The 27262-nt window shown below is 35.4% G+C and overlaps 1 protein-coding gene across 13 annotated transcripts; it reads right to left on the reverse strand.

The window, feature by feature from the left end:
- Positions 1–7228: 7228 nt before the first annotated feature.
- LOC141647461 (ribonuclease MRP protein subunit POP4) lies at positions 7229–23705 on the reverse strand. Of its 13 annotated transcripts, none has more exons than XM_074455645.1 (10): positions 21584–21600; positions 21093–21158; positions 17268–17439; positions 16611–16681; positions 16249–16511; positions 14812–14880; positions 14653–14711; positions 12673–12774; positions 9972–10091; positions 7229–7793 (listed from the first exon to the last, which is right to left on the reverse strand). In XM_074455645.1, the coding sequence occupies exons 1-9, from the start codon at positions 21590–21592 to the stop codon at positions 9994–9996; spliced, it is 909 nt and encodes a 302-aa protein (XP_074311746.1). In that variant the 5' UTR covers positions 21593–21600; the 3' UTR covers positions 7229–7793; positions 9972–9993. The 13 variants fall into 13 exon arrangements, with proteins under 13 accessions (XP_074311746.1, XP_074311747.1, XP_074311748.1 ...); XM_074455646.1 differs by lacking the exon at positions 7229–7793 and adding an exon at positions 8678–8846; XM_074455647.1 differs by lacking the exons at positions 7229–7793; positions 16611–16681 and adding exons at positions 22954–23076; positions 23462–23704 and having other exon boundaries at positions 9830–10091; positions 17280–17439; positions 21584–21633.
- Between the last annotated feature and the right edge of the window lie 3557 nt (positions 23706–27262).

Here is a 27262-nt window from a genome sequence, read left to right on the forward strand (position 1 = left end):
CAAAAATCCTATCTAAAGGATATGTGACATTAATCCAATGGGTCCAGGTTTTTGACATTCGACTTTTGAATTTTATGCATTTCATGTTCGAGTTATTTTTACTATATAGTGAGGTTGAGGTTGGGTCGAATGTCAAACTATAGGCCGGACTATAAACAAGATATCAACTATCCTACTTCGATGCTTCTAATACTCTAACAAAAGATATTACTACGTAGCTTATAACATAAACCACACACTCCGTATATTTCAAAATATTTTAAAAAATGTCTTCTCTGTTTATATATTAATTATTAGGTGAGCGAATGTGATAGCTGGTGTAGTTCTTACTTACTTTATTTCGGAGTTCACTAATGAATAAACATCTTTTTCCCTCGAAAGAAAAAATTTACTGGGTGAGACGGTCTTATACTGTGACACGGTCTCATAATAATGTAAAAAAATACAACTATTTACTAGCAACAAATAAATGACTTTTTTTTAAATAAAAATGGGCCATTTTACCCGTTTTACTCTATCATTTGTGATGTTTATAATGATTAGGGATAAGTTATAAATTGATTGAGCTACCCATGAATGTTATTATGCTTTGTCTGTACCAATGAACATTCAATTTTAGAACTTATCTCAAACTCATGGTCTAATTTTGGCTGTTTTGTTACAACCAGTTCGTCTTGTTTGTGACCGTCACAAACTTGTGACTTCTCACAGCCTCCCTCCCACTTGCCCTTCCACTTGCTCCTTCTAAGAGGTCACAAGCTTGTGACAGAATAGTGTCGTTACAAATGAAAATTTGTACGTTACAAATACATCTTTTAAAAGTTCAAGCTTAGTCGATAATTCTGGAACAATAAAAACACAAAATAGAATGGTTTATTTTGTTCTCTTTATAAAAAGACTAGCGTAGATCCCGCGCGGTAAATATAGTACTTTTAATTTTTACTGTATTATTTATGGATTTTAGATTGATATCTCATGAATTTTTTATAAAAAATAATTAATTTTAAAATGAATCAAGAGAATTGAGTAATTTCATGAAATGCGTTTTTAATGAAAATATTTTAACTACCTCAAATGATTTTAATAAAAAAAATTCGTCATGAAGTTAATATAGAAGATACAGTTTATATGTATAGATTATAGTTTTATACCAATTTTGTTTTTGCTTTTTGTTAAAATATTACGGGGTATATTTTTAAGTTTAATGATAATAAGATTATTTTAAATGGAAAATTAGTTTAATAAATGAAAATAAACTTTGTTTCGATATATAAGTTTGAGCACTTTGAAGGGAAAATTTTAGAGAAATTTTATTCTCTTTAGTATATAGGAGGATAGGAGGATTATTCAAACGGATCAATGAAGTAGCAAATATGCTATATTGGCTATATGGAGTGTAAATCTTAGAGATTGTTTTATTTTGGACAACAAATGAAACTAGGATTCACACTTGTTGCTTGGACTCGAAATGGGACTCAAATTAGACTCAATTTTGGACGGAAAAAAAACAGAAGAAACAAGGTTTTAAGGGCTGTTTTGAAACACAAATTAAGCAAGCTTGATTTAGGGATACAACAAGGACTCAAAACCAACTAATTGTGACAAGAACAATGAAAGTAACCAATGATATGAATTGAGCTAGATCACGAAGCAGGCTCAAGACTTGGAATCTCGTTCAAGATCACTAAGCATGAACTAGAGTCCTCCTCAAAAAGTAATTAATGAGGAGTTTTCCGCACTAAGCAAGAAGAAAAGAAGTAAAAAACTCAGTTTTGAAACTCATAATTTTAACTCAGCATAATCTAGTTTTTACATAAGTTTAGAGCTCCTTTTATAGAGGCTCCAATCTAATCCTAGCCATACATCCAATATTACATCTAAGGGTCACAAAATGGCTGGTTGTGAGATACAAAAAACGGCACAATAAGGCCCTACAAAGCCTTACACAACTGAAAATGAAAAGGACATAAAGCATAAAGCAAAACAAAGTAAACTAATGAGACAATCATCCTTGACTCCTTATTTAATGATAGGTGAGACTTCTTGGGAGCTTCAAGGGGACCGGCCATGAGTAGTATATGAGCCATAGAGCAGCAAAAGGGTCCTTCGAGTTGGTTTGGACAATTTAGGAAACTTCAAAGTGACTTGTGAGCTACCCTTGTAAAACCGTGCATTGTAGACCTTGGTTTTGGTTAGCTCTTTACCTCTTGATATGTGTCCTTCCAAGACAAAATTCCATAGACAAAAATGCTCTAAACTCATTCTAGATGAGAATATGACCGATTTTTGGCACCACTTCTTAGACGGATTTTGATTTAGAGCCCAATTTTGTCAAGGCTCCAAAACCGTGCATTCCAAGCTAGTGTGTGCTTCCAATTCCATTGCAAACTCTCCTTCTTGAAAAAAATTTGCCCTCAAATCCTGGATATCATCATCTTTGACCCACTCATAGCATGGACTCAAATTATTACAATCAATTGTGACATAGATTCCCAAGAGATTGACCTTGTACTTATTGGACTTAATTTGCTTAATGATCTCGAATGGACCATCATCACTTGCCATGGACTGTTTTTTCCTTTTTGTTGTTGATCTTTCCTTTTCTCAATTGTACCCATACTTGATCCCCGGGTTTGAACATGTTGGCTTGCTTAGGATTCTTATATTTCTCCTTACAAGCTCCCCTGCATTTCTTGATTTGAGCATGAAAATGTGGTTCCTTTCCAACTTGTTCCTTAATTCCATTTCTTTCCTTTCTAGAGCATTCAACAAGCTTGCATTTCCATGGTTGGGCAGCTCCTTGATCATGGCTCCTAGCCTTGCAATCAGCCTTGAATGAATTAGACAACTCCGGAATAGGAGATGTAGGAGAGTCACATCGCACGCCCTTAAGGGGAACCTTAGCTTAATCATTTTCTTTAAGCAAATCTAGGACTCTTAGCTCCTTGAATTCGTCCTTTGAAAAAGGAACAAGGGCAGCCTCTACTCCATCTTCCTTAGACTTTAACAAGGCTTCATTGATCAAGAACACTTTCTTGGAAGACTCAAGTACGGAGGTTGTTGATGTAGGCATGAGCTCGGGTGGTAATGGTGTTAGAATGACCGTTCTTGACCCAAATTTGAAGGTATAAGTGTTGTCTTTCCCATTGTGAACCGAATCCCTATCAAATTCACATGGCCTACCAAGTAGAAGATGACAAGCATGCATAGGGAGAACATCACAAAATGCCTCATCAACATACTTCTTTTCAATTGAGAAGGGCACTAAGCATTGCTTATCCACTTTGATTTCTACCTCTTTGTTAAGCCACCTCAATTTGTAAGGATTTAAATGGTCTTGTGTGGGTAAGGATAGCTTCTCAATGAGAGTATTAGAAGCCACATTGGTACAACTCCCACCATCAATGATTAGATTGCAAACTCTTCCCTTAATAGTGCACCTAGACCTAAAGAGTTGTTGTCTTTGGTCCATTTCCAAGGGTTGGGCACTCAAAACGCTCCATAGGACCAAGTTCAATCCCGAATCCGGTTCCACAACTATGGCAGCCTCTTATAGCTCTGTTTCTTCGTTACCATCATCACAAACAAGAATTTCATCCTCACCCCAATGTAATATCTCAGCTACTAAGAGCTCTCTTGGTTGGACAATCTTTAGCAAAGTGACCAAAGCCTTGACATTGATAGTGTTTCCTCAAGGCTGTGCTGTTTTTGTGTGGGATCATGGGTGCTTTGCCTTTGTCAAGAGTAGATGTTTTGTTTTGAAGTGTTGGTTCAACAACCTTGGTCTCGGTTTGGTCTTGGCGAGGGGCTGTTTTGGACGGTTGTTTTGTTGTTGTAGCCTTCCCTGTCCCTCATTCTCAACCCTCAATGCCAAGTTCTCGGCCTCCTCAAAGGACAACACTTGATACATTCGCACTCTACTAGCAATCTTAAAGTCCAAACCTTCAATAAACCTAGCAATATTTTGTTTCGGTTTTTCATTTACTTCACATTGCAAGGTTAATTGTTCAAAGTCTCTAAGATAGGACTCAATAAATTGTTGGCCTTGCTTAAGTTGAGTGAGCCTAATAAACATGTCTTGAGTGTAGTCTCTAGGCACAAACTTTTCCTTAAGCTTTTTTTTCAGTTTTAACCAAGACTTAATAGGTTACTTACCAATCCTTCTTCTCTGATTTTTTAGGTTCTCATACCAAAGGGAAGCATAGCCTTTGAGTTTCAAGATTGCAACTTTAAAAGCTTTGCTATCCGAATAACCTTTAAACTCAAAGACTCTTTCAATGGTCCTAAACCAATCTAACAAATCTTCGGGGTTTAAGCTACCATAAAAATCAGGAATTTCTACCTTTAAGTCTTTGTTGGTCTCTCCTTGAAATGCCTCGGCCATGGAGTCCTCCGAATCTAAAAATTGCTCCTCTTCTTGGCACCACTTCTTAGACGGATTTTGATTTAGAGCCCAATTTTGTCGAGGCTCCAAAACCGTGCAATTCCAATATAGTGTGTGCTTCCAATTCCATTGCAAACTCTCCTTCCTGAAAATGATTTGTCCTCAAATCCTAGATATCATCATCTTCAACCTCCTCATAGCATGGACTCAAATTACCACCATCAATATTCTAGATGTTGTGACATGGATTTCCAAGAGATTGACCTTATACTTGTTGGACTTAATTTGCTTAATGATCTGGAATGGACCATCATCACTTGCCATGGACTGTTTTTCCTTCTTGTTGTTGATCTTTCCTTTGCTCAAATGTACCCATACTTGATGCCCGGGATTGAACATCTTGGCTTGCTTAGGATTCTTATATTTCTCCTTACAAGCTCCCTTGCATTTCTAGATTTGAGCATGAAAATGTTGTTCCTTTCCAACTTGTTCCTTAATTCCATTTCTTTCCTTGCTAGAGCATTCAACAAGCTTGCATTTCCATGTTGGGCAGCTCCTTGATCATGGTTCCTAGCCTTGCAATTAGCCTTGAACGAATTGGACAACTCCGGAATAGGAGATGTAGGAGAGTCACATCGCACAACCTTGAGGGGAACCTTAGCTTGATCATTTTCTTTGAGCAAATATGGGACTCTTAACTCCTTGAATTCGTCCTTTGAAATAGGAACAAGGGCAGCCTCTACTCCATCTTCCTTAGACTTTACCAAGGCTTCATTGATCAAGAACACTTTCTTGGAAGACTCAAGTACGGAGGTTGTTGATGTAGGCATGAGCTCGGGAGGTAATGGTGTTAGAATGATCTTTCTTGACCCAAATTTGAAGGCATAAGTGTTGTCTTTTCCATTGTGAACTGAATCCCTATAAAATTCCTATGGCCTACGAAGTAGAAGATGTCAAGCATCCATAGGGAGAACATCACAAAGAGCCTCATCAACATAGTTCTTTCCAATTCAGAAGGGAACTAAGCATTGCTTATCCACTTTGATTTATGCCCCTTTGTTGAGTCACTTCAATTTGTAAGGATTAAAATGGTCTTGTGTGGGTAAGGATAGCTTCTCAATGAGAGTATTACAAGCCACATTGGTACAACTCCCACCATCAATGATTAGATTGCAAACTCTCACCTTAATAGTGCACCTAGACCTAAAGAGTTGTTGTCTTTGGTCCATTTCCAAAGGTTGGGCACTCAAAGCTTTCCATAGGACCAAGTTCAATCCCGAATCCGATTCCACAACCATGGCAGCCTCTTCTAGCTCCGCTTCTTCGTTACCATCATCACAAACAAGAATTTCATCCTCACCCCAATGTACTATTTCAAAGCTACTAAGAGCTCTCTTGGTTGGACAATCTTTAGCAAAGTGACCAAAGCCTTGACATTGATAGCATTTACTCAAGGCCGTGGTGTTTTTCGGTGGGATCATGGGTGCTTTGCCTTTGTCAAGCGTAGGGGTTTTGTTTTGAGGTGTTAGTTCAACAACCTTGGTCTTGGTTTGATCTTGGTGAGGGGCTGTTTTGTGGTTGTAGCCTTCCCCGTCCCCCATTTCTCAACCCTCAATGCCAAGTTCACGGCCTCCTCAAAGGACAACATTTGATACATTCGCACTTTACTAGCAATCTTAAAGTCCAAACCTTCAATAAACCTAGCAATGATCTTTTGTTCCGGTTTTACTTCACAATGCAAGGTTAATTGTTCAAAGTCGCTAAGATAGGACTCAATAAATTGTTGGTCTTGCTTAAGTTGAGTGAGCCTAATAAACATGTCTTGAGTGTAGTCTCTAGGCACAAACTTTTCCTTAAGCTTCTTTTTCAGTTTTAACCAAGACTTAATAGGTTCCTTACCATCCCTTCTTCTCTAATTTTTTAGGTTCTCATACCAAAGGGAACCATAGCCTTTGAGTTTCAAGATTACAACTTTAAAAGCTTTGCTATCCGAATAACCTTTAAACTCAAAGACTCTTTCAATGGTCCTAAACCAATCTAACAAATCTTCGGGGTCTAAGCTACCATAAAAATCAAAAATTTCTACCTTTAAGTCTTTGTTGGTCTCTCCTTGAAATGCCTCGGCCATGGAGTCCTCCGAATCTGAAAATTGCTCCTCTTTTTGGACACCTTGACCTCTTCCTCTTCCCATGAGGCCACGGCCTCTACCTCTGCCACGTGGTGGTCTTCCATATCTTGTTGGTGTTGGAATGTTAGCCATGATAGCAGTGAAAGAATCCAACATAGGTCGCATTTTTCAGAAAGTTGTGTCATTTGGTTTTCAATTCCGGTGAGCCTCTTTTCACTCATAGTTGTTTTATGTGTTTTTGTCGTAGTTGGGATATGATGAACTCGTAAGAAAGGCTTTTCCCAAGACTAACACAAGGTAGAACTCGTGTTAAACCTGGGTCCTTGATACCATTTTGGAGTGTAAACCTTAGAGATTGTTGTGTTTTGGACAACAAATGAAACTAGGATTCACACTTGTTGCTTGGACTCGAAATGAGACTCAAATTAGACTCAACTTTGGACGAAAAAAAAAACATAAGAAACATGGTTTTAAGGGCTATTTTGAAACACAAATTAAGCAAGCTTGATTTGGGAACACAACAAGGACTCAAAACCAACTAATTGTGACAAGAACAATGAAAGTAACCAAGGATATGAATTGAGCTAGATCACGAAGCAGGCTCAAGACTTGGAATCTCGTTCAAGATCAGTAAGCATGAACTAGACTCCTCCTCAAACACTAAGTAATGAAGGGTTTTCCGCACTAAGCAAGAAGAAAAGAAGTAGAAAACTCAGTTTTCAAACTCATAATTTTAACTCAACATAATCTGATTTTTACATAAGTTTAGAACTCCTTGTATAGAGGCTCCAATCTAATCCTAGCCATACATCCAATATTACATCCAAGGGTCACAAAACGGTTGGTTGTTAGGTACAAAAACGGCACAATAAGGCCCTACAAAGCCTTACACAACTGAAAATGAAAAGGGCATAAAGCATAAAGTAATACAAAGTAAACTAATGAGGCAATCATCCTTGACTCCTTATTTATTGATAGGTGAGACTTCTTGAGAGTTTCAAGGGGACCGGCCATGAGTAGTATATCAGCCATAGAGCAGCAAAAGGGTCCTTCGAGTTGGTTTGGACAATTTAAGAAACTTCAAAGCGGCTTGTGAGCAACCCTTGTAAAACCGTGCATTGTGGACCTCGGTTTTGGTTTGCTCTTTACCTCTTGATATGTGTCCTTCCAAGACAAAAGTCCTTAGACAAAATGCTCTAAACTCATCCTAGATGAGAATATGACCGGTTTTTGGCACCATTTCTTAGACGGATTTTGATTTAGAGCCCAATTTTGTCGAGGCTTCAAAACCGTGCAATTCCAAGTTAGTGTGTGCTTCCAATTCCATTGCACTATATATACTTTTAAATAATTCATGACTTTATAAAACATGCGAAGCACATAGTACACGCAATAAACACGCCATAAATATTAGTTTTAATTTTTTTTTAGAATTATATGTGACAAAATATTTACAGTAAAATGTTTTTATATATTCGGCAATTCAAATATAGTGGTGTTTTTATGAAAAAAAATAGTTATATTATTTAATTTATCTATTATCATGGTGATTAGAGAGAATCATTTAGTCTATACGGTTGAAAGATGTGCTAATTTGCAGTATTATTATTGTTCTTTTGTATTTAGCCATTAAATTTAGTTTCTGAAATTTGAGTACAATTTCCCATCAAATATAAATCGTTTATAATTATGTAAGAAGTTAGAATATAATGTTGTATTATAAAAATTAAAAATTTAGCTGCGTAAATTATTTATACATGCCCGTGCATCTTTGTACAGGTCCTAAGCTAGTTAAAAAATAATGTAGGTGTGATGAATATACTATGTATAAATAGTTGAATTGTCTCACATTAAAAGATTATCATAAGGTGGGGTGATCTCATCACTATAAATAAGAGTATCATCAAACTTAGGTATCAATTCAAAAAAAAATTGAGTCTCACAGATCAAGTATTGTCTTAGAGAGCTCTTATAAGAGTTTGTAACGGCACACGTCAGTTACAACAATAACATACAAATATTAAGCTTTACAACCTTTTTTTCATTAACAAAGTGTTTTATTTTTATTTTATTTGAAAAAGATATTTTAATCATATGTAAACAAATAATTTTTTTTTTTTGAGTTAAATGTAAACAAATAATTAGACATTAACATTATAACTAAGTTAATTACTCCGTTGCAACGCAAGGGTATCAAACTAGTAAGGGAATATAAAAGACGAATGTAACGGCATTTTCGTTAAAAAAGATGAACTTAAGTGACAAAAATCAAATTTGCATCAATTTCCACCGGAGTAACTGTTTTGGCTGTAATTTCTCATCGGAAGTGATATTCTGGATGAAATTTACAAAAAGAATTATACAAGGCTATAATTTACAAAAAGCAGCTTATAAAATAAAAGGCTATAATCAACAATTTTCCCTTTATATAATGATATTGTAAAATTCAAATCTTGTATAAGTTGCAAAAACGTATTCATAACAATGACACCAAAATTATTAATCATCAATAATTTATTGAAAAATATTAATAAATATGTATTTTGATCTTCAATTTTATGTTTTTACCACATAAATAACTATATTTAGTTAGTTTGTTACGATCCTACGATCCGATTTTATTAATTTGATTATACCTACTCCATCGATTCAAAGTAGAATCCCGATACTGACAACATTGACGACACCTCTCAGGACCAAATACAATAATTTTGCTCAATTTCAATAATTTCAGACCCAAATATAATAACACCAATAACAAAAACAAAACCATACCCAAGTGAAGTTTCGAAAACAACAATGGAACTATCTTCAAATGGAACTCTTTCTACATTAACACACGATGGTTGGCCTCTTGGTATCGTTGTTCGTGTATCCATCCGCTCTTTTCCCCGAGTGTATATCTTCACTAAACTCAACTCTTAATTAAAATCCCCAAAATTACACAAGGATGCTCAAATACTGAAATTCATTCTTTAATTCTTTCCCAAATTGTAATCCTAGAAGAGGCCTTGCTTAGGCTCTCTATAATACTCCACACACAGCATAGATACCACAATCTACCGCTAAGCAATATGGGTCGCAAGTCTTCTTCACATAAATATAGAGGATAATAGTAGATGTTTCAGTGCATCAAAACTCCACAATGTTTTTTTTAATGGGTAATAGTAGATGTTTCGGTGCATCAAATCGAAAGATGACTTCAGCTAAAAACAATTGTAATTTAACCTTATTTTCATGATTGTGAATTGTCATGGTAGTTAATTCGTTTTTTTAGGTAGATAGCAATGTTTTTACCGCGCTCTCTTAGGAAAGCAGTATTATGAAAATGAATCAAATTTGACTCGCCAATCAATGTTGCAAAATTTTAGTCTCTAATTGAGACCGAAAAAATGTTACTCTCCAAGTAGAGGATATCATTACAAAATTTTAAATGAGCAACTTGACAAGAATACCTACTATAAGTTGATAGTTGCCAAGGTCACGAACCCGACTTCCTAGAAACAAATTTATCACCAAGCAGTGTAGTCATCCAGCAATCAGCTTGCAATACAAACACAGAGCCTCTCTTAGGAACAACTGCGCATTTGAACAAAATGGGCGAATAAACCATAAATCTGGCTAAGTGACTACACGGAGAAGTCGTTCAATTACCAATAAAACTACGAAAGCATATAGGACCTGCTAGAACAAGAGCCTGCAAATGAACAGAACAGGTGCAGAGACTAAAAGGCAACTGAAGAGCCGAAATCATACACAGCAGAAAGCATTTACAAGATTGTTCTGGCTGCCAAAACATTGTTACGAGCTTTCTGATTACAACGATTCACGTAAGCAAAGGAATCACATTGACTGACCAGAATGGGTTTAGTTGGGTCATTAAAGGATTATCTCATGTAATTTAACTATTTAATTTAATGCTCAAATTATACGATAAATTTTTGGCACTTTTCACATTGACTGACCCGGGGGGGGGGGGGGGCACGAGTGTACGACATGCTGCCTCCACTTTACCCTGATCTTCGCACTTTTCACAATGAGGAAATTTTTTGATAAATGGAAGAACTTGAGGACATGGAGGGAGTATTGTATAATGTGTGTGTACACACACACAAAAACAGGTAACCTGCTGAAACATGTCAAACAATCCTAAATAACCAGAAGAGCATCTTCGACAATCTTAATTTTAACTAATTTAAAGCAGAACTTTGGATCCTAATCTGCTGATAGTTATCTGTGAGCATGACAAAATCCGACGTTCACCTAGAGCACTTCAGACATGGTCAGACTTTCTCAAAGGAATAACTTACATGACTAATACTATTAAAATGCAAGCAACTTCTCAATAGGCATGGCCAGACTTTCTCAATGAACTAACTTGCATGACTACTAGTAACAGACTAGTGAAATTTTCATCCACTCAGCTGCAAGTGCTGGATGCGGCACAATGTTGAAGTGTCGGACAACTTGTGAAAGTATAACGTCTTATGCCCAAAATAAATGGTTGAGGTGCAATGTTGTGGCAGAATGTGGGAGTGTCGGACACAACCAATTTGAAGCGTGAAAACATTGGTTGGCATTACTTGAGAACTGTCATCTCAAAGGTACGGGAATGTAAGATAAGAAACAAGATCATTGAGGGAGGGAAAATGTAGATATTCGCGAGATGTTCATTCTAAACATGCTTTAATTTGTTAATGCCTAAATATGGAACACTTCCACCACATTCCCCTCGAGTTATGGTAAATTCACGTAACTGAGTTCTTTAAGTTTTATACTAGAAACCTGTATTCTGGAGTTATTCCCGCTTAGGCAATCAAAGCTGACTAATCAAACCTGAACAATGCAAAAGCTATGCTACCCCATAAGCCATAACATATGAGTTTGTGGTGAACGAAGCGGAAGGAAGTAAATCTGGCATCCACAGGTCACCAAAGATAAAACTCGGAAAAGTTAAGGTCACTGACAGCAAAGCCTTAGTCCTGAGATGGATTGGGCTGGATAGCATGAACCATCATATGGAAGAAGTATTGCGATGTGGCACAAAAGAGGAGAGGAAAAAAACGTAAGAGCGGGCATAGGAAGGACAAAAAAAAAAAAAAAAATGGAAGTGCTACTTCCTACTCTGACCAACTGTCCAGAACTAAGAATGTGAGTTCAAAGATATACAAAGGATCTTCAATATCTACAACTTTGAACATTGCCGTCACTTCCAAAAAAAAAAAAAAAAAAAAAAGAGAGAAAAAAAAAAGCCCACACAATAGGTAACTACTAACTAGGATAGGTCCAGACAGACACAATACTTAGGAAATTTTCCCCACATTCCACATAACATCTTTCTTTAGATTTATGTAACTCCAGATCAATAGGTCTTCCAACAATAACTAGGATAAGTCAACCTCTAAAACATCTCGAAGTAACAGCCATTAGCATTCACAAAAACTACTGGATTCTAAGCTTCACGAGACAGGCACACACCCAAAACTTGAAATAGTGGAGATACTTTGGCATAGTCCTAGAGGACCCCGAGTAAAAATAATGGCGAATATCAAATTCAGTTGAACCAAATTTTCTTATCACTTTACATTTTACAAAGCTCTATGAGCTCCATGAGAAACCCACATTACATGTGGTTTAGAAGTCTAAAACCCTAAAGTATAATGATACAATCAAGCAATTACTAGATACTGACAAACAATGACATTATCACAATCCCCTTCACGAATAGCCCATAGCTCCACTACAGAAGGTCGTTTTTTTTTTTACAGAAGACTACAGAAGGTAGTTAAAACTTAAAACATCTGCAAAGTCCTAAATCATGTCCTGATAAGGGATCTTATAGTGTTTGCCAAAATTCAATTGTTTTCATGATTGACATTCATTTACATCCGGAAAACTAGAGAATCGAGTTCTAAATCAAAACAATGGCAACTTGAACCATCTGCATCAATCAAATTATCATCCCTCCTTCATTGCCCCCCATTTCAAAATATGTTGTTTCTTAACCTGCATGTCCTATGACGTATCTGTATAATCTACTATTCTTTTGACTATTCTGTTCAAATCTATAGGAAGCAATAGCTCAAGAATGGAACCTTTTATAGCACAAAATGGAAGTTACATAGGTTCAACAATAAGAATCAAGAAAAGGAATATGCACCTCGAAATTTATTGTCTTGTGTAATGATTCCAAATGTCTCTGCAGTCTCCCGGATCATGATGCCCAACACCCCGACGAAGGAATCTATTTTGCACTCAACCACTGCCAAAAATAATCAGAACATAGTATTATTTTTCTTAATTTCATCAGCTCATTTACAAAACTAGCTTGAAACCCAACAATGATTTTTATAGTTAGAAACAAGACAGAAGAGTATAAATAGAAAATACGGTGTCATCAAAGAGAAATGAGGGATGGGAAACACATTAAAACCTACTAAGAAAACCTTTCTTAAAGCTCTGATATCATAATTAATCTCTTAGTTTGAATTCTCTATTTCCTTCCGTCTTTCCAAGTATAAAAATTTGTGTATCATTGGTCTTAGTTCCTTACTTGTTGGATCAAACAACTTCATATTCATCTTGACAAGAAGATTGAGTGTCCAATTATTACATTTTTCCCTTTTATAGTTCGAGCCAAAGAAATCACACCAAACTTCTGACTTCTAAGCAATGACACTAGGGGTAGGCAATATCCCATCCCGCCTAGTGATATGTTTAACATCAGAAAATTAGTATTGCCACAGCCCACCCCCATAATCTCTTGAATATCTGAACTAGTATCTTAACTGGGTTCATGACAGGCATCTCAACATTTAGAGATCATTTGGAAGTTCTTCAAAGAAATTTGTAGATAAGCTAAAGTTGAAAGAACTTGTGCACGACAATTTTGATACTAGGTCAAATGTCATGAAATAGGTTAATATCGTCCTAAGCATTGTGAGTGACAATCATGAGAACATGTCGTTTAGAGTATTTGACATTATATTATCAGAAAAGGCCTTCCACTAGGTAATGACCAAAATCTTGTTCCACGTAGTTAAATGATTTTCAGCCTGCGCTAGGATCACCTTATATCAAAATTGGTAGAAAACAAGAGACTATGAACTCAATAAAGTAAGCACATACTCTTCTAGATTACAAAAGAATGTAAGTCTCATGCTCTCATAGCTACTTAGGGCAATGTAAAAGATTAATAAGATTTACAGAAAGCAGCCACACCCCCACGCAAGTATGGGTTGTCCATTGTTTATACAACAACGGATGAAAATAAGAAGGGGCAACAGATCGGGTCTGAATATGGGTCAAGTAGAACAAGAGTCAAAGGCCAGATCAGGTTCACAATACGGGTCAAAATATACTCTCACGTTTTTTATTTAATACTTTTCTAGTAAAAAAAGTGTATTTATTAAATTAAATCGTATCAAATACTTCCTCCATTTTATTGAATTAGCCTCATGGACCCACTTTTTTCCTCACAAATAGTGGGCCAATGGGGCTAATTCAACAAAATAGAGGGAGTATTTATTCTACATAAATATTTTAATCATATTAATAATTTGCGGTTTTAAATCAAAATAATTATTACGATAAAACTTCTAATAAATTTTTATTTAGTAATTATACAACAACATTAGAGCCTTAATCCCAAAAAGATTTCGGGTACAATGTAACATGAATCATCATTTAAAACCGCCAGTGAATGGTCGGACACCTCAAAAAGCGGATTGTTATTCAAAAATCATATTTGTGATTCAAAGTTCTTAATTCAAATATTTGTTAACATTTAATTAGTTTTTATATTTTAATTAAAAATCATAAAAGCAAACATTATATTATGATTATCTTTTCAAAGTTATTTTATATCCTTTAAACGTACATTTTCCGCTAGTTTTAGTGATTTACGGCCTTACGGGTAGTGTCGCAGGTCAAACAGGTCTTGACCCAAAATCAACAGGTCATTTCAAAATTTGGATTATTAATGGGTAAGGAGTCAAGATTTACAGATTCACGATGTTGAAATAACGAGCCACAACGGGTTGTTTGCGGGTCAAGTCAGGTCGATTTTTAACAAGTCTAGCATGAATCCTATTGTAAAGGTTGTGTCGCGAAGAGAAAAGGCAACGAAAAGCTTAAGTACCTCGAAATATAGCACCATGGAGATTGGCTCCAAAAAGAATCGCAGCAACTTGATTTTTCCTAGCAGAATGAAAACGAAAAGACAATCAAATAAGTCATTCAAGTAATATGAAAACGTATTCAAACTATCAGCTAAGGCCACATAAAGCAAAAGTCTTACCCAATATTTTTTAGAAGGTGAATGACATACTCTTTCCACATTTCGTGCATGGATATAAATAGTTCAAATCTGTGACCATTGAAAAAACTAACTCAGTCATTGTAACTGCCAATCAATAGTTCTGAAATAATCCTAGGAAAAGACAGTACTTTACTCTAGAATACAACAAATTTGAACTTAACTATCATCTGAATGCATAAAAAGGTAGTACTTAACTATCATCTGCACATAAAAATGCCACGATTTAAAAGAAATTACAAGTTTGACACACTACAAAATTAGACTGTAATTTGTCACATTAAATAAATCATATGAAATGATGGTTCTGAATGCATCCCATTTTTACAGTATTCAGCTCTTTTCCCAAGCACTCTTTTCCCAAGCATTTTGGAATTTCAGAGCAATGACGGTATGTAGAGTGGCAAAGAGTAGTTGAAGAGTAAGAAACTAAGATGCACCAAAAGCTAGCCACCTAATGGCATAAAAAATAGTAGAGAATCTCAAGCCCTATCAAAGACTCAATGATGTTGACCAAAAAGATAAGTAAAGAACTTAGTTGGCATATGATGTTTGCTAGGAAACTAGGAAAGAGTAGTAATAACTTAATCCAATGCTAAAGAATCAGTATATAAGTAAATAAGTGATGCAGGGAAGATGAACTAATGCAAAAAAAAAATGGTACTAGGTGAAAGATAATTGACTATGCACAGAGAAAGACGAGGTGTAAATCTCATTTGAGTGATTTGACAATAATGCCAATTATTTTGAGAATCATTGGACGTCTATTTTATAGAATTAAATACCTTGTGACAACATAAAAGACTTTACTATTGCAAAAAACTTACTATCAGCTACTTGCCTACTTGTATAAAGTTTAAAACATTTACTTCTCTGAGTTTAGCACCCCTTGCCAAAAACCATACGAAGGGTGGTCGGTTTGCGTGATATTAGCAAGAAACAGGCATCGTCCAGAATGTTGAAATATTTGACACTTGAATTGAAAATTTGGGGAAACAAGGATGCAATCAAATAAGCTGTCTTGAGAGATACAACATGTCTCGGGTATGGTACAGGATTAGCCGACATTCCAGAAAACATGTCTTCAGTTTATTATGAGAAGGAAATAGAGAGTGACATTTTGAACTTAAAGTGTTCATTGGTAAAAAACGATGTTGGGCTTTCAGGGTCATTTGACAGTTGAAACACTTGATTCCAGCACAAAGACAAAAATGACAACGGCTAATTAGATTAAACAGACAACCATGAAAAAAAAAAAAAAAAAAAAAAAAAAAAAAAAAAAAGGCAACAGCATGTACAATGATTTCCTATTTGAACAGAAACGTAAAAAACATCAAGCTAAAAGGTAAGTGGAGGATGTAAGACAAATGGATAATGAGATAGATCATCACACACAATCAGAAGAACTGAAGAACTCACTTATGAAACTCTTCAGGAAGATCTAACAATCCAGCTCTTTTAAGTTGCTTCATGGACATATGCTTCTTTGAGCGCTTTGAATTTGCTTGCAAGGCTCGTAAACGAGTACCACTTGAGTTGTTTTTTTTATAATAATTATCTAGGTTAATCTGGTGATCAAATTTCATATTCTTAGACCCTTGAATATATTTCTGGGCTGCATCACCCTTGCGAAGAAGCTCGTGCAATAATTTATCGACTGTGCTCTTATCCTTATTAGATGCCTGAATTGATAAATGTACTTCATATCAAACATAGAGTCAATTAGGTATTGTTTTTTTTGTTTTGGCAGGACATTAGTGATAAAGCTATATAAGACTCACCTGAGCAGTTAATAGATTTTCATGCACGGGTTCACTAATTCGTGCGAATGTAGGATCCACATTTTCAGGATCTGCACACATCCGTGTAAGCAAGCTTCCACAGCAAGGTTTAAGGCATATTCGAAAAACATATTTACACTCCCAAGATTTATGTTAAATGTTAATACTCCCTTCTCTGATTCTCTGAATTGCACTTATCGATGTTTATGTCAAATTTGGGAGTGTCCATAAACATGTTTTTTAGGCATGATTTTCAATTACCCTCCTAAAAGTACCACCTGGCCTTTGGTTATAACGATAAATCTGAAAATGGTACAGAGGACCAAAATGATATATCATACTCGTATGTATTAATTAATAACACCCGTTTGCCTAAGCATTTTAATTAAAGTGAGCTATAGCAAGAGCATGGAGCAATTTTCAAACTACTACAAGCGCAACCTTCTAGTCCAGCACAAGATTTTGTTTAGGTCAATTACTTGAACTATAAGTCTATGGTAAGAATTCATAGCCTCACTCAATTTGTCATTTTCGATAAACTTCAGATTATTGCAGTGCTACAATCAAATGATCGAATGAACTGATAGATGACCAAAGGATTCTTAACACAACCAGCTAATGTCTAAGTTTTTATCCGCCCATATAAGAAAACATCACCTGCGTTCATACCTGGATTTTGGTCGTGACGTATTCTCTTGTCTCTTGTTTGTCGGTGCTGAACCCTAGCTTCTGAAGCAAACCTACGTTCCACTGCCTCCAAAGCACGTTTTTTTGAATCTTCCAACATCGTGTTGGCTGACATGGCCAGCAAAGGTAACTTAATGAGATTCTGCACAGGAAACAAGACCAAACTAAAAATCTTGCTAATGATACATATCGCTCTTGGATCAGATTTTAGCACAGCTAAAGGTCACCGCTTCAATGTGTTGAGTAAAGTAAGACACTTCAAATCCTTAATGTAGTGCAAAAAGTTTTAATATTAATTCAAAATCGCGGATCACCTATCATAGAAAAGGTTGTTACTAGATATGCTCTCGACTAATTGAATAAACCTTCAAAAAATTTAAAAAGAAATACACTTACAAGGAACATACGTCTCAGACTTATGAAAAGAGATTTATAATCAGCTTTCTTCTATTATTAGCTAAATACTCTAAGAACAACATTCATTGACTTACCATTGCGACAAAGATTTTGTGACACACAAACCTGATGCCTTCGTTTGTAATAGACATTCATAAGAGGGGCTAAAACCTAGTACCTATTACCTCCTATCTACTTTTGCCTTTTCGTTAAATTATCCACATTTAACTTTTGTGATCTAACCACGAAAACTTTTGAGACAAACGCTTTAATCTTTGGTACTCTCAAATTATAAGAGCATAGATTATGAAATGTAACACTCATATGAAAAAAATTCCCTACAAATCTAATGCTAAATTCGTAATTTTTCTCAAAATAATCTTCCTGATAAATTGAACAACCAAAAACAAAGTTGACGGTTGGGGGAGGTATAAATCAAACAAAGTAAATATCACATCATAACTTCATTATTACACATGGTAATTATTTATTAAAGTCTATGGTTGAGTACTTACAACAAATGCTAATTTAAAAGTAAGATTTGATCAGCTAGCTTAATTGATCAAAAAAAGAAAAATCTGGCAATATAGCAAAAAGATAAAATACGAATTACAGTAATTTAGAGAAAACAAAACCAAATGCAAGCAGAAAATTTGTTGCCAACCATCTTTGGTACAACATCCAGCCCTCAGTAACTAATTAACTAAGATAGTGATTGGCAACACGATTTGATTTCTAAAACCATACTCTCATTCTAGAGACTGAAACATTGAAATTCTATACAGTTGTATTGTTTGGGTAGATCAAATAATTTTACATTTGATTTCATTCCCACTACACCCTGGATACTAGACCGTAAGATAAGAAGTTCAATGTCAGAATTTACCCACAAAACAAAAGAAAATCTCTCTGAATATAGTGTTCTGAAATTACCATCAATGGTTGAAGATGCAGTTGAAAACCCTTAACTTTTGGTCATCAACTAAGCAAACTGAATCGGCCTTCAATATTTCAATTTGTAGCACTAGTTGTAGGTTGTGGTGGTGTTTCTGATGTAGGGGAGGGGGAATCCGTGATAGTTGATTGGTTTGGGGCAGATGTGGGTATAAAGCTAAATCATGTCTAACGTTGCATATTTCTTGTTTTGGGTGTTCACAGGAAAATTGGAAAAAAAAATCCACCTCAGATGAAGTATATTAAATTATAAACATTTTACGAAGAGTTAGAGTGTGTGTGGATAGCAAAAGTTGAGGGAAAGAAAAAGGTTGAGAGGAGGGGAAGGGAGGGAAGGAGAAGGGGAGGGAGAATGGAAGAAGGGAGTTTTCCCTTCAATCTCTCCTTTGCTGGAGGGATTTTAATTATGGTTGGAGGACGGAAAACGGATTCCTCCCATTTGTTATCCAAACAAGGGATTTTGTACCCTTCTTTCCCCCTCTCCCTCCCCCTCCTTCTTCCTCATCCAAATAAGATCTTAGAATTTTGGTATTGAATCTGGGCTAAAATTAAATTCAAGCATCAAAATTGGACCAAGTGGTGGCGTTTGAAAACAAAGATTTCATTTTCAACCGTTAATTGGAAACAAGGAATATCACTTACTACGGCTCAAACAGACTAACCTAATAATCCCAGCAAAACTAAGACGCGTGTAATTCCAACTAAGATGACAACAATGACAGAAAATGGAGTAAGTAGGCAGGAAAAAAAACATGAACTCCAAAAGTTGAATAATCAATTTTACTGTTGATTAAACAAACCCTGGAAATGATAAAACTGAAACCTTTAATAATTTAAAAAAGGGTCCAAATTACTATAATTCAATGAGAATCAGATTCATTGATGATTGTATTATTTGTATTGCAAAACGAGTATAAATTTGACTTGTTTTTGCTGGACTTGATCTCCATGAAAGTTAGGTTGAGGAGGATGAGAAAGAGTTATGGAAAGGAGAATGCGAGTTAGTCATGTGATTTTACAAGGACACGATAATTGAGTGAAGTTGAGTTGACACTTCACACTTGGATACATTATACATACACTTGCACCAGACTACAAGTAACATAGATCGCAATACAGCATATATCCCTCGTCAAAGATAAGTGAGCAACAGAAAAGACTGACATAACGAAAATAACAATAAGCCAGTAACTGCCATATTGACCCTACATTTGGGAATCGAGGCCTCATTTTAAAAACATGGGATCAGCTATCAAAGAAAACCCGTCAATCTCACATTATCATTAGAACTGGGTAAAGCTAGTTACTTTCCCAGCTCATATCTTTATTGCTTCTGCAGAATTGCCTTTCGGATCAAGCCCTTGCCCAACCATGCTGCTGCCATGGGATAAAACCTTTACCAATCAGGCTGATATAGGTTAACCTGAAATTACCCCCATCGTCTACGACTAATCTTCCTCTTTTGATATTATGATGCTTCTCACTATAAGCTGCCATATGCACTTAGCCTAGCCTACATAGGATATATTCTATTTGACTATATTACACTAACCCTTGTTTCACATACCACTCCTGACTCCACTTCCACTATGTACATATCCGTCCAAACAAAGTACATGCAGCTACTAATCTTTCCAAAAGTCATAGCATTTGTATTCGGAAAACACTAAAATCCGATAAAACCAAAAAAAAAAATGGAAGGGCAGTTTTCAGAACTGCCAAGCCATATCAAACAAGGTAGAGAAAAATCCCTGTAGATCACTGAGTACAACATTAAGATAGAATGATCACGTCCTCAACGAACTGATATTATACTTAACTTGCAATTGATGCTAACAACGAAAACGAAATCCTCTACATTTCATTTAGGGTGTGTTTGGATTGAGAGATTTGGAGGGAAAAGAAAGGGAGGGAGAGTAGGGGATTTAAAATCTCTTGTTTGGATAGCAAATGAAGGTGGAGGGGGAGGGATCCAATTTCCCTCCTCGAAGCCTAATCAAAATCTCTCTACAATAGGCAATATTTGGAGGGAAATTGTATCCTAACACCTACACCCCATTCCCCCTCCCCTCCCTTTCCCTCCACTTTTGTTATCCAGACACGCCCTTAGGGATCACTTGTAAACAAATACCACAAATCAAGGCAAAGGGTTACATTTTGAATGGTGGGCGAGAGTTTTCCCTCCAAATCTTTCCTTTGTTGGAGGGAATACACTTTTCTTTGTAGGGCGGAAATGAAGGGATCCATTTTGTTGCTAAAATCGCCAAAATTGAACCATTTAATTTACGACTATTACATATGTAAAACAAGTTCAACTAGTTCATATTTACAATCGTTAATTGCTGATCAAACGCCGATCAGTGGTGGTGGTGGTGGACGCGACGGTGGAATAAGCAAACTCCTCGAAAAGGGGCAGAAATTGAAAGGGATGAAAATATAACTTACACGAGGATAGGTGAACGGTGGCGGCAGAGAGACGAACGCCGGCAAACGCAGAGGGGCCGTGTCACACTGTCACAGACTGACAATTAATTAATTATTTGGGACTGAGACTTCGTTTTTTGCCTTTTTATTTTGGGTCTATATATCTAATGGGCTTTATAAACCCGGGTCGGGTCGGTCAATTAATTCTTATATCAACATTTTCCACTAAACTCTAATCTAATTGCTCCGAAGACTTGAACAATGGATCATAATTCTCCAATTAATGACGTAATTTAGTTATTTATCAATTATTAGTATGTTATATTGAGTTTTATTTAATTTATTAACGTGTATTATTTGATCATTATATGATGAAATTAGGGTTTATGGATAATGGTGGTACGTTGATGGAGGACACGGTTGTTAGAATCATACATCAGTGGTTAGGGTAGTGCGCTGTTTAGGGTGGTGCAAGACACTAGAGTTATATGTTTGGTACGTAGTGCACCTACTTTCTCCATTGTTGCGTAGTGAGTGTTAATGGCATTACTTTGTCCTTCTCCTGAGATGATAATGATGATATCTAATGTCACTAAATTAATCAACATCAGATCAACACATTGACAATTAAACATAACCAGAAACAAGGAAATCAGGAAAAGAGGGCGAAATATTGAGATAGATATCTAGGGTATCCATAGCATGGGGAACGCCAAGGTGGTTAGAGTACGGTCGGCCGTCGGAGGGGTTGTCGGTGGTGAAGAGAGATGAACGGAATGAGTGGGTAAAATCAATTGGGTGAGGAAGATGAAAAAAATGACAAGGGTATAACGTAAAAAGCGTATGTGAAAGAGTAAAATCCCTATAAGAAAAAGTACGACCCTTTAAATATGTGAATCGGAAAAGAGTCTTCGAATAAATGTTTACTATGTACAGGGTACTTATTAGCCATCGTATTACTACAGAATCTTTCTTTTCTATTTATTTTTGCCTTCCTCTACTCCATCTCATCGACGACTCAACCTTTACCTGGTTGTTGCGGCAATGACGCCTCCTCCACGATAAATTGGTAAAGCTCATCTACTGGAATAATGTAATCATTGAAAATCGCCTCTATGATGTCTTTACATCATCTATATTGTTGTGTGTTACATCATCTATGATGTCTTTACTCCATCTCATCGACGACTCAACCTTTACCTGGTTGTTGCGGCAATGACGCCTCCTCCACGATAAATTGATAAAGCTCATCTACTGGAATAATGTAATCATTGAAAATTGCCTCTATGATGTCTTTACATCATCTATATTGTTGTGTGTTACTCTGTAGTTGCCTGGCTAAGTTTGTAGTGAGTCTCCAAAAAATTCACTATTTTGTAATCTACAACTAACTAGTAAGTAGGGGTCGATCCTACAAAGTAGGTATATGTTTAGCGTAAGTGAGTTTATGCAATGTATTTGATTCATTGACCCCTTTCTAAGGATGTTACATGGGGATTAAATAAGAGTAGGGAAAACTCTTTGAAAGCCCTTGATTAAAAAGTTGTATTTATGTTTCGGGTACTCTATGGAAATCGCTCCCCAGTTGATGTCAATTACGACTAAATCATTGTCAATCGCTCCCTAGTTGATGTCAATTTAGTCCCACATTTCATAAATCACCTAAATCCACCCTCTTTTTTTCTAGTTCATGTCAATTACGACTAAATCATTGTTTGGAAGTAATGTTTTAGTCCCATATTCGATTATTGAAAGGTAAAATTGGGGATAATGATAAGTAAATTAAACGAAACAAAGTACAGTTCGACTAAAACAAGCATAATAAAAAGAACCCTAATTTAAGATAAACACGAGTTAGGTACTTAGGTGAGAAAGCAAATACCCGATGGAGAAGAAGACGAGTTAGAGTGGATATAGCGGAGCAGTGATGATGGCGGTGGTGATGGAGGAGCGGTGAAGGGAGGAGCAGCGGAGCAGATTAATCGAAAAATTGAAGTGGTAGAAACTGGATAATATGGAGGAAAGGGTAAGAGTGGTTAAAAAGTTGTGAAAACTTTGATTTAATGAAAATCTACGGTGAACCGCAATGACAACAATTTTCAGTTAATCAAAGAACATTAAACAATGAAGGAAAAACTCCAAATTTTAGCCGGATAACCAAAGGAGAACTATAACAGTGATATTCGTTCACCAAATTTTAGCCGGATAACCAAAATAAGATGAAAATTACTGTGAATATACAAAACCCCAAATCCTATGTTTTATCATATTTAATCAACATCAAGCATAAATCAAATAATCTAATGAAGGAAAAACTCTAAAACATAAACCTAATTGACCTAATTAACCATTAAACTAATTGATGGGATAAAAAGAAGGGAAAAACGCACCTGAAGGCGAGGAGATAACCACAACTAACAGATGTTGCTGGAGATTGAGGGAAAGTGGTAGTGGTTGGACGATAACGCAGGACACGATGGTGGTCGTGGTGGGGTGCGCCAGGCCCACGGTGGTGATGTTGGTGGTGCGAGGATCGAGTTTGCTGATGTGAGGGAAAAATAAGGGTTTTGTGATGTGAGTGAAGAATGATCGAGTTGGTAATTGGGAATTGATCAACGAAGTGTCGAGAGCCTGAGTTTATATTTTTTGGTTTTTTTTCTTTATAATTGATATCATTTGTATCGGTTTCGCGGGAAGCTGATGCAAAAACATAATGTCAAATAAGTCGGTTATAAAACATAATTGATGTATTTGATCAAATATGTCCGTTTCTACAGTAACCGACGTATTATATACGTCAATTATGTCTAAAGAAGCGACGCAAAAAGCTTCACTATAGGGCGAAAATGGATTCCCCCAAAACTAAGTATTTTTTGCGTCAGTTTTTGTAGAACCGACGTAAATTGATTGACGCAATAGGTGTTTTTTTACTAGTGTGATCATTGTTCTTTATCATCAAGTTTCGGATACCCTATGAAAATCGCCCCCTGGTTGTTGTTCTTTTCTAGGAAACTATTACTCTATGTTGTTTCTTATTCGATTGTAGTACTTGAGTATGGCTTTCAGAGCCATATTACTGGAATGTAAGACATTTTCGCACTGTTAAGAAAAAAGTTGTATTTAAGTTAGGAATAAGAAAGAACATAGGCTGAAACATGAAGGGAAGCTCAAGCATCGGAGAAAGGTCCAGCTTAGTGGAATGACGCTTGCTACTTGGCGTGACGAGTTTAAGGTGGAGGGCTTGGCTGGTGCCGCGTGGAGCAACTAATGGTTGTTTCGCCTTTTCGCCTTCTCTTTACATCGTGCTTTGGTTCATGCTTCTTATTTGGGCCTTGGCTTGTTCTCAATCCACAAACTTTTTACTCTTCTGAATTCATCGCTTAGCATGTATTTGGTCCAAAACATTAGTGTAAAAATGTTAAAGCCACTCCCTGAACTCAGAATACTATATTCGATCACCACACCTACACATGAAACCGAAAATGCGGAGAAACACATCCAGACAGACACTGCAATGTCTACTTTAATGCATACTAGTTTGAAAGTCCGTACTTCGTACGGGTTAATGACCTTGATTATTTTAAACTAAGTTATAAAACATTATCGAATAGGTGTTTCGAAGTTCAAAGCTGCCACATAATTCTAAAAAAATGAAATATCCTAATCCCTTATGGTCTCTTGATACGTACTTGATTCTAAGCATTAAGTAGTCTCTAAAGCTTTGTTATCTCGAATTCTAGCAAATTTTATTAAATAATAATCATCAAAGGTGTAAGCCAATTAGGGCGCTTTGATAGCCCTTATGATTAATATAAAAATAAGTGTTTCGAAGTTCAAATCCGGGTCACATAATTCTAAAAAAAATGAAATATCCTAATCCCTTATGCTCTCTTGATACGTACTTGATTCTAAGCATTAAGTAGCGCCTCTAAAGCTTTGTTATCTCGAATTATAGCAAAATTTATTAAGTACTAATCATCATAAGTGTAAACCAATGGGGGCGCTTTGATAACCCTTATGATTCATACAAAGACAGGTGTGAAATTAATGAATAGCTTACATTTGCTATATTTTTGGTAGGGAGAATAAAGCAAATGTAAACTATTGACTGGGACAGAGGGAGTATATATTTTGTTTGAACCATATACATACCCTTCAAATATGGACAATTTACTTACACATGTCATTCTTATAAGTTAGTCATTTCAAAAAAAAAGTTGTTCAATTAATAAGATCGTCGTACATAATAATAATAATAATTAATCTTCTAATTACGGATACATATAGTTCATTTTTATGTTCTTTCTTTTACAAAGCACATGTATGATCGTCTAATTAATAAGACCGTCTTACATAATAATAATAAGACCGCCTATGTTTTTGGCCACTATAAGCAAACATACAATTTAGTGACAACAAAATTATAGTTTGTTAAATTTTAATTTTAACCATTAATAATAGAAACTCTTAAAAACTCTCTTTCACAATATATAGTTAAGTGACTCAAAATATTTTGGGTTGATTCCCAAGTTTCAAAGATGGCTTTTATTTATAATCATAAGTTCACCCTACCTTTGCATGCTAATCTTTCAATGTGGGATAAATTTACTATTTATACGTAATATATTCAAAACACCTCAATTATTTTTCAATGTGGGACACATAACATACTAATAAATACACCATATTTTTCACACCTAACTCGACATCCAACCCAAATCCCGAAATAAGGACAATTGCTACTCATTAGATCTCATAGTAGTTATATTTAATATTTAATAATATGAGCAAATACTATATGTTAATATTCGTACATTCAACATCCAATCCGATTAATAATGAGCAAATACTAACAAACTAATCTTATTTAGAGTCTAAAGTTTTTCTCACGTATAACATTTGTGCAATTTTATCTTATTGCTAACAAATAATCTTATCTAAAGTCTAAAGTTTTTCTTGCGTATAAAATTAACATTTTTTTCTTATAAATACTAAGTAGTTTTTAAGGGTAGGACTCTCTAGATAATGAAAAAATGTTAAAAACTTGAAAAAATAACATTATGTAACTTTACTTTTAAAGTCTCTTATATAATAAGAATACTACTGATGTATGTTCGTTATTTAAAAATTCAGCTTAAAAATTAAAAAATAAATAACTTATTGCTAAACTACTAAATTTGAGTAGAAAAGGAGATGATATAACTATATAATTATATAATTGTGAAACCACCAAAATCAAAAGTATAATACAAATAAATTTCACTATTGTGGAGGTAATAATACAAACTCTTATAAGAACTATCTAAGAGACTCAAAATATTTGGGGTTGGTATTTAAATTCCAAGGATGACTCATATTTATAATCATAGGATCACCCCACATTTTGTTAATCTTTCGATGTGAGATAATTCTACTATTTATAATAATAGGATCAACACACCTTATGTTAATCTGTCGATGCAGACAATTCTACTATTTATAATAGGATGACCACACCTTATGGTAATTTGCCGATGTGGGACAATTCTACTATTTATAAGTAGTATGTTCACCACATCTTATTATTTTGCAATGTGTGACATATAATATACTAAGAATTACATCATCTTTTCGCACCTAGTTCGACATCCAACTCGATTTAATAACGTTTTGTTCTTTGGATTTCCCCCCTTTAACTGGTGTATGAACTCTTTTTGTAAGTTTTTTAATTTAAGTCCATATTTAAAAAAAAAAAAGGTTGAAGACGGATAATTCCGTCTTAAATAAAAATTCGTGGATAAAAAATACAAATAAATTTGGTATTAAGACTACATAAGCTGTTATGACCTATGGATTTTTTTAGAAAAATGTTTTTGTATCATTTTATTATGAGTGTGTTGACAGTTCCTAGAGCTAATATGGTAGCTGAACCTTGAGCTCTTTGCTATACTTGGATTTCTTTAACTGTTGTCCGCTTAATTGTTTGACTAATATTCAGTAAGTTGGTCCCATTGTAATGAAATCATAGCTAGCTCATTTTTATATTCTCATTAAATTGAATTAATCAATATTAATCGCTTTTAAGACTTATTAATTATGGAGATCATGCATACTTATTGTTACATTTGTTAGTTAGTCTTATCGGTGTTCGATAGTTAGATTAAAGTATAATTTAATTAGATAATTGAATCAAGAAAATCAAGGTCACTTGT

This window comes from Silene latifolia, chromosome 3 (assembly GCF_048544455.1).
Source record: "Silene latifolia isolate original U9 population chromosome 3, ASM4854445v1, whole genome shotgun sequence".
In the NCBI taxonomy this organism is placed as follows: Eukaryota; Viridiplantae; Streptophyta; class Magnoliopsida; order Caryophyllales; family Caryophyllaceae; genus Silene; species Silene latifolia.

Coding starts and splice junctions, on each gene's coding strand:
- LOC141647461 (XM_074455645.1), bottom strand. Junction 14,881..16,248: donor CTTCCTGAAGAGTTTCATAA/GTGAGTTCTTCA, acceptor CAATGGTCACAG/ATTTGAACTATTTATATCCA. Junction 10,092..12,672: donor ACAAGACAATAAATTTCGAG/GTGCATATTCCT, acceptor TCAAATGCGCAG/TTGTTCCTAAGAGAGGCTCT.